Source organism: Gadus morhua, chromosome 14 (genome assembly GCF_902167405.1).
Source record: "Gadus morhua chromosome 14, gadMor3.0, whole genome shotgun sequence".
Classification (NCBI taxonomy): domain Eukaryota; kingdom Metazoa; phylum Chordata; class Actinopteri; order Gadiformes; family Gadidae; genus Gadus; species Gadus morhua.
In genome coordinates, this window is record NC_044061.1 from 20,188,154 (window position 1) to 20,196,393 (window position 8,240).

General features: G+C 47.2%; 1 protein-coding gene across 2 annotated transcripts in view; it reads left to right on the forward strand.

Moving 5' to 3' along the window:
• The window catches only part of fam189a1 (family with sequence similarity 189 member A1), a 59,031-nt gene extending 51,661 nt beyond the window's left edge, over positions 1–7,370 (forward strand). For both annotated transcript variants that reach the window (XM_030377740.1, XM_030377739.1), the window contains 6 exons: positions 2,513–2,648; positions 3,534–3,609; positions 3,931–4,701; positions 5,470–5,541; positions 5,771–6,039; positions 6,521–7,370. In XM_030377740.1, coding sequence (XP_030233600.1) covers positions 2,513–2,648; positions 3,534–3,609; positions 3,931–4,701; positions 5,470–5,541; positions 5,771–6,039; positions 6,521–6,724 — 1,528 coding nt within the window. In that variant the 3' untranslated portion in view covers positions 6,725–7,370. The remainder of the gene's footprint in view (positions 1–2,512; positions 2,649–3,533; positions 3,610–3,930; positions 4,702–5,469; positions 5,542–5,770; positions 6,040–6,520) is intronic.
• Positions 7,371–8,240: the final 870 nt, after the last annotated feature.

The window sequence follows — 8,240 nt, forward strand, 5'->3', positions numbered from 1 at the left end:
GGATCCAAATTCCCTGACAGCTGAGCCAGACGGGACCGCCTGCTATGAACATGGATACAGGTTGATCCTGTTGCATTTGTATGGTTCAAAAAACCTATCGACGTCAGAACAAGGGATTCATTCTGCATGATCGATCGGGCACAGTTAATGGACAATAACGTCGCTCCTGGCTTCACGAAAAACATCCGCTTTCAATGTCATGTGAAGTGCATTTATCGTGAATGCGCCTGCCATGAATGAAAAAAAGCAATACAGTCCTTTCGGAATCAATGTGTGTGTATCAGTACCCTAGTTTGTGGGCAACATAGTAGTGAATTGCCTCTCCACTACTCTTCAAAAGGTCTTATCACAAAGACCAAAGTGATATATTGCTATTGATTACATTTGAGGTCGGCGCATTCACACAAGAATCGTCGTCGGCAGAATCAGCACAGCAAAGGGATTTTGACAAAGGTTACTGATGCTTTGATCGGTGGTGTCCTTTAACACAGTCAGCTTCAGATTCCACCTGCCCAGGGCTTCAGTTTATACATGACTCAATAACTAACTGATGAGGCTTAAGCGATAAAACGATCTACGATGAAACACGAGGTTAAAAATGGTGAGGCATTTTATATTGAAATCCTCAATGGGGGTGTACCTTTGAAAAGGTATTTTCTTGTCGAGTTGAAAGCCAGTTGCATGGCCGGTAAGTCTTGTTGTGTGCACCCACGTCTCCTGCCTGACGTTCCGTAGTGGGAAGAGAAATACGAGACAGAGAGGCAGAGAAAGGGATAAAAAAACACCCACATATGCTACCTGACATTCCCTCGAAGGAGATAAAGTGAGACAGAACACACTAGCCAACCGACAGAGGGGGAAACAGAGAGAGACGAAGACAGGAATAGAATCACACCCACATCCATTGCTTGACATTTCCTCCATGATGTTTCATTTAATAAAAACTGCCAGTATACACAGCACCTCAGTCGATGTTGGTGGTGGTTTATTAAAAACACTTGCATGAGGAACATTTCTCAATTTCCCAGAACGCCTTGTGAAGGCGAGTTCAAATGGTGAGAAAGAGACGTTAGCAAGTCAGCAGAGTTTATGAAGTATAGCACTTTTTACACAGCAAAAGTCTCAAATCGCTTCACAAAAGAACAATTGTTAGACAATAACGACTTTCATAATAATCATTCAAACAAAGACTAAGACATAAACAACAGCGGACCTTAAAACACACAGTTTGACCAGACAGTTTGAGTTTCACGAGACAATGAGGCAAAATAAAGGGCACTTTAAATGAAGGAGTGTGATCTGTATCTGGGTTCAGTTCCGCTTGTGTGAATTTCTAATATCTGATTGCTCCCATGTGTTGCGACACAATAGAGCAGATGTGGCCCTGCATGAGAGAGAAGCTACCTGTCATTAAAGGAGCTTACATAGTCTCTGTTGAGAACGAGACAAACAGACAGACAGAGAGAAAGAGTGGCATAATGACAGTTTGTGAGAGAGAGTAAAGGAGAGAGAGACACACACACACACACACACACACACACACACACACACACACACACACACACACACACACACACCAGAATCTGACATACATATAAACAGACAGTGGGGGACAGAGACAACAGAGAGAGATGGGGAGTAAGAGAGAGAGTGAGAGAGAGAGAGAGAGAGAGAGAGAGAGAGAGAGAGAGAGAGAGAGAGAGAGAGAGAGAGAGAGAGAGAGAGAGAGAGAGAGAGAGAGAGAGAGAGATGATAAAGAGAATAAGGGTGCGACTGATGTCTTATTTGGCAGGGAGCCATGGCTGTTTGACACCGCAGGTATAAATACAAACAGGCCTGTAGACACATTAACTGCACCGTACAGGGTTGTGAGTCATGACATCATCAGCAGGCAGGTGATTGGTGGATACTATGGCAGGCTATCTTTCACGCCGTGTTACTTTACACTAAAACAGGATTGTAATTAAAAGATAGGACATCTTGCATCGCTGCTCATCCTTAATTGGCCCCCGATAAAACGATGTTATGGTGCACATGGGATCATCCCTTTGTCTTGAGTTAAAGTTTAGGGATTATTCAGAGGAATATTTTCTTTTTAAAATTAAGGTACACTGGGGTAGAAAGAATAATTAAATAGGAAAAATAAACCATGTTTAAGTACCCAAGGACCGGTTTGTGGTTCCCTGGAGAGCAGCTACCTAAAACAATACATTAAAATAGAAAGCAGATGAAAAACAACCCAATTATATATCCTCTGTTAATATCTGGATGGCTATCTGTGTTGAGGTGTTCTGTATTCTGGTTTGTGTTTTGTTTGACAGACATGAAGTTCAGTCTATTCCAATTGTGTTTTTTGGTTTTCTGACCTTAAGTATATTTGGGCAGTTGGTTAGGATATTTTTACTATAGAGTAGTATGTTTGGTCTGTGAGTGACTCAACCTGTTATTCTGGCTTCATAATATTTTTTGTAGTTTTCTGACCTATTCTATATTCTGGTTGTTTCCTGGACAGAGGCCTACAGCTAGACTTCCCCCACTCTCCGTTCAGTGCCATCTACGGCGTTCCAATCAACAGCCCGGGAACGCTGTACCCCACAGACCTGCCCCCGCCTTATGAGTCTGTTGTAAGCTACACCCCCGCGAGCCAGGTAAGCCCCGCCCCCTTCTGCTCCAGGTAGGAGCAGGACACATCTATTTCAAGTGTGAAAAATTATTATTAACTATTTATTTTGTTCATCTGATTTATTATATTTATTAGTAGCCCTTTATTTCCAACAAAAATGTTTGTGTTTTTAAATTATAATTATACATTTATTATGTCCCTTTTAGCACACTTCAACAGAATCAATTCACATCGCAATATCGGTGATTACAGTGAAATTAACAGTGGTTTAATAATGGCCTTTTTCCAATATGTGATGGATTTTTGGTTCCATTAATGGCAGCACTTAGAGAATAGAAATGTCGAACATAACTGAAGAGGACACTTTGTATGCACCATGTGACTTTATATCTGATTAGATCCATTCGGTTGTGTTTATAACCAAAAAGTGGTTTCTAATTAAAGCTGTACAGCTAATGGTTACCCCAGCAGCCGACCTGTCCCCTGGATCCCAGTGGATTTATTTCACGGTGATCTATTGTCCTCTAGTGGGGAGACTGTGGCATTGCAGCTGTGGCTTGGCCGCAAATCTCGAGAGTAGTTTTATACTTGAGTACTTTGTAAAGGCTTGGTAATCACAGAAATTCATGCAGTTAATCTGTGAAATTCAAAACAATACAATTACACAGGAACCAACAGTCTGTGAAATAACTGCAGACACTTAAATTGACCCTCTTATCTGCCCTCTCAGAAGTCTATTCAAAGTGTCCTCGATACAGCCACATAAATATCAATGATGGTTTGTGTGTGTGTGTGTGTGTGTGTGTGTGTGTGTGTGTGTGTGTGTGTGTGTGTGTGTGTGTGTGTGTGTGTGTGTGTGTGTGTGTGTGTGTGTGTGTGTGTGTGTGTGTGTGTGTGTGTGTGTGTAAAGGTAACCAGCAGCATCGAACAGCGAGCCACTGAGTCCAGTCTTTGTGAGGGAACCACCGCGGGCCTCAGCACTCAGGGTAAAGACTTGTTAACTCCCATAATGCAACATTCACATGTTCTGCAACATTCCCACAATATGTACGCTTCGGTCAAGAGAGAACTGAAACAGGTCGGGTTTATGATGCGTGATGTGTGTGTGTGTGTGTGTGTGTGTGTGTGTGTGTGTGTGTGTGTGTGTGTGTGTGTGTGTGTGTGTGTGTGTGCATGATGTGTGTGTGTGTGTGTGTGTGTGTGTGTGTGTGTGTGTGTGTGTGTGTGTGTGTGTGTGTGTGTGTGTGCATGATGTGTGTGTGTGTGTGTGTGTGTGTGTGTGTGTGTGTGTGTGTGTGTGTCTGCAGCCTCGGTGGACAGCGCCTCCCTCCTGGTGTCCGAGCTGGCCGACCTGCAGGACAACAGCTCCTCAGACGACCTCTGCTCCCTGGAGGTCCCGGGCGGGGGCTCCGACTCCTCCCCCTACACCACGTCCAACCCCGGCCACCCCGACGGCACTGGCCCCCAGGAGCTGAGGGCCCAGGGGCCCCCGCGGGGGGGCCACCAGCGCGGCCTCGCCGACACCACCTACAGCGAGTCGTCCCACACCCAGTCCCCCGACTGGTCGTCGGACAACGCCAGCAACCTGGACCACGACGAGCACGGCGACGGCCCCCACGGCGGCGAGGAGCACGGCGCCCGCGGCCTGCACGTGTGCGAGGAGCTGGCGTCGGCCAAACACGCGGCGGAGGAACCGCCCAGGACCGCCCCGCACGCGCTGATCAGGGCGCGCGTGTTCAGCCGGAAGCTCACCCTGCCCGTGGCGCTGGCCCCACCGCCACAGCCCTGCTCCCCCACCTCGCTGGCCTCGTCCGGGGGCACGTCGGGGCTCAGCCCCCTGCCGCCCTCCGCCTCGCCCTCGCCGCCGCCGGCGCCGGCGCGGCCCCGCGGGTCCCGGCTGTGTTTCAGCGTGTGGACGCCTTCCTCCTCCTCGTCCTCCTCCTCCCAGCCGCCGGCGCGGAGCGGCTGCTCGCCCGGAGACCGGCCGCGGGGGTTCCGGGCGGTCCGGAAGTACCGCAGGCTGGCCCGCATGGTGCGCTCCACCAGCGACCCCATCTCCTGCTCCTCCACAACGGGAGGTGAGGGCAAGGCCGCCTTAATGCACGGGCTTGCCTGGGCTGAAGCCCCAGGGCCTACGCCGATCGGGGGGGCGATCATGAGCTGCAGTAAAAAAAATAAAAAAATAATCTTTAATTTTATTTTATTTTATACTGGCCCATGATAGGCCCCCCGATCGGCGAACGCCCATGACAATGTGATTTTTTTGTTTTGGGCTTACAAAGATCAGAGGCCTATCATGAGCCAAGAAAAAGAGGGCCATGGGTAGCTGGGCCCAGTGGCCCCTTGACACCACAGCCACAGTCGTCTCAACCACAGTTGTCAGGATTTCTCGTCCAACCCTAGTTACACATCTTCATTATAAGATCCCCTCTCAGGGTGCCCACGAAACCCCTCAGCCCCAGGGCCCAATGGCAGGTTACGGCAGGCCTGGGGGAGGGCCGTCCGTCACACTGCATATTAAATACAATACACACACACAACTAGATTCACGTCTATCTATCAAATGTTTTAATTATCATCCACCCCAAGTAAAACTGCATATATTTAGATTTATGCATACAGATTTTTCTATGACGTATCAACCTCTCCAGGTTAGAAATCCTAGTTTGTTTTGATGTGATTCTCTATTTTGCTAAGGGCTATCTCTGATATTCTGATTTTAGTTAGAGGTTCATCTTCAGATGGCAGCAAGCACACAGTGCAAACACTGTCTTACAAGTGGCATGGTCTTGACTAGAATAATGGGATGTTAATAACGTGGCTGTGATTTCTGTCCTTCTCTGAAGGGGATGGCTGTGGATGTGTGCCCGCTGGGAAAGCTCCTTCTGGGGACTCTGATGAGACGTCTCCCCTGGATGGTAAGGGTCGACCAACCAGCATTCCCTGAACGGTCCCACCTCAATGAAGTGGAGCACCTATAAAATATTAATTGTAAAATATAAATCCCAGAAGAGAAATTTGGATGTTAAAAGTCCTTATCTTCTTCATCGATGGCCAGAAGTACTTTCTCCAGTGCTCAACGACGGTTGTGTAGATGTGTGTGTTTGTGTGCGTGCGCGCATGCCTAAGTTGTCTCTCCTGATCTAGATCAAGTAACAGTGTCAACCGAACCAGCAGACATCATCAGCCTCAAACCCCGAGCACTGCGCACACACTTGTCCCAGGAGCGACCCCACTCCCTGGCCGACCTCAAGACGTATAAAGACACCAAAATCCTGGTGGCCAAGTTCCTGGAGCACTCCAGCTGCAGTCTCCCCCCAGAGGTCCAGCAGGTGGTCAACTCCATCAAGAGTGTTATCCAGTCGGACGAGAAGCACATGGAGGAGGCCATCTTCAGCGCCAATGTCATCGATCAGGTGAGAGTTTTCAGGTTGAATCAAGGGTGTGGATGCATAACGGTACGTTAAATAACACGTCACACATTGGATCAAAGGAAAAACACCAAATTAAGGCAAGGCAAGGCAAGGCAACTTTATTTATACTTTTCATACACAAGGTAGACTCAAAGTGCTTCACATATAAACATTGTCATACAATAAAATAAAATAATAGGTAAGTAAAAGAAAAACATATGCAAAAAATAGAAAGTTAAGGTAATCAAGGTAATTAAGGTAATTAAGACTACACTAGAGTACATTTCTGATTGCATTACAACGGTGCTGGTAGCTTTGTTGGGCCTTGAAATGTTTTGGGTTCCTATGTCTAGGTTTGAACTTATAGTACTTTCTCTTCCCAACACATTTTTATACAGAGCTCCACTCTTGCAAACAAACAAACGTTTATCATATTTTCAGATGCATAAGACTAGCGCCACTGAAAGTAATTTGTCCTTCGCAGGTAATGAGCCAATCCCAGTGGAGCCGAGGCACTTCCAGGAAGTGTTGCCATAGCGACATCCACCTCCAGAGCTGTGGCGCCTTGAGCTCTTCACCGTCCCTGCGCCGTTCCAAACGCCTGTCATCCCACCTGCTGAGCAGCCCCGACACAACCCGGCGCACCCCCTCCGACCGGAGCCTCACGTCCAGGGAGACAGTTCTCTGACCCCCCAACCACCACCACCACCACCACCACCACCACAACAAGGACTCAGCCCAGTGATGGAGGTATTTTTCCGGGTGCCCGCCGGGCCGATGCAGTCGGGCCCAGCCATACAGCAGCAGAGATCAGACGTTGGTTTGCGGGTGTGCTAGATGTATCTCTGCGTGGGGACTTCAGAGAGGGCTGATACCCGTCAGCCCTCTTGACCCCAGTGCCATGTGAAGCAGCGCTCCGCCCATCAGCAGGAACGGTAGCATACTGGGATCCGAAGCAGCGACCGGTAGCTCTCGCACTCAACGGAAAAAAATACGACTAGTAGAAAATAACAAAAAAACATAAACATCAAACCAGAATGTTCTCCCTCAGGGGATCTTTCTTTTACTTTTCAAATTACATTCAGTTCAAAAGGAATGCGTCTTGCTGTTTTTGCTCTTATTTGCCCACATCTGATCCATATCCGGTGCTAAAGGGAGCAACTGAAGTTTGTATTGAACTGCCGCTACCAGCTCTGTTTAAAGACAGAGCGGCACTGTAACAGAGCGGGGAGAGGGTAAATATTTAGTTGTGCCGCTGGTTAAAGGCTTATTTATCTTACCTCAGTGTGTTTCCATTCTCATCAGTGTTCTAATAAAACATGAGTTTCTAACTGGTTGTTTGTTTGTGTTTTTCCTCTTCCAGCCATTGTTTATTGTGAATTGAATATTGAAACGGATCTCAGATGCAGCAGGATACGAGAGGGGCAGTGGCGCCCTCTAGGGGGTAGAACACAGGGGACCTCAATCGGATTAACGAGCGCCTTGCCTTAACACAGAGGAGCGAATTTCTTTCAAATAAAATCTGATGGAGAACATTTATAGCCATAATTGTAGACATTTCAACACGAAATGTTTTTGTGGAGACACATGTGTTTGTGTAGATCTGCCTGCTGCAAACATGGTAAGTCCAGGTCATTGTTTTTTGTTCTAAATTAATTAATTAAGTTGATTCAGTAAATATACATTTTCCAATAGCCTTACCAAGCAATATCATCCTTTGAAAAACTAGTCCTATTTTTTCATTCTATAGATTCAACATTTGCGGCTGCAAATGGAGAACTAATGATGGAACAGAGTAGGGTGGGAGTTGTTCAAGTACTTGACCTCCCTGGAGAGGTACACAGCCCATCTCCCTTCTGTGAGAGAGAGATAGGTAGAGAGCAGACATGAAACAGCTACCTGTGTGTAATGTCTGATAATGTTACCGCATTTTGATACAAAACCAAACGATATGGGTCTTGGTTTTCTAAATTGGACAGGACCGGTCACATTTAGAAAAAGTGGCTGGAGGGTTAACTCCATGCAACCAAATGGAAAAGCTGACCCTGCATGTGACCACAGAGAAGGAGGCTGTCTCCCTGAAATATGCTATCCAGGGGCTCGATCAGCTCAGCCCGGCTGCAGAGAGGGTGACATTTAATTAAGAAGTGGCCGACATGGCTGTGGCCAGAAAAGCCTTTGAGGGTGGCTAGAGAACATATCCT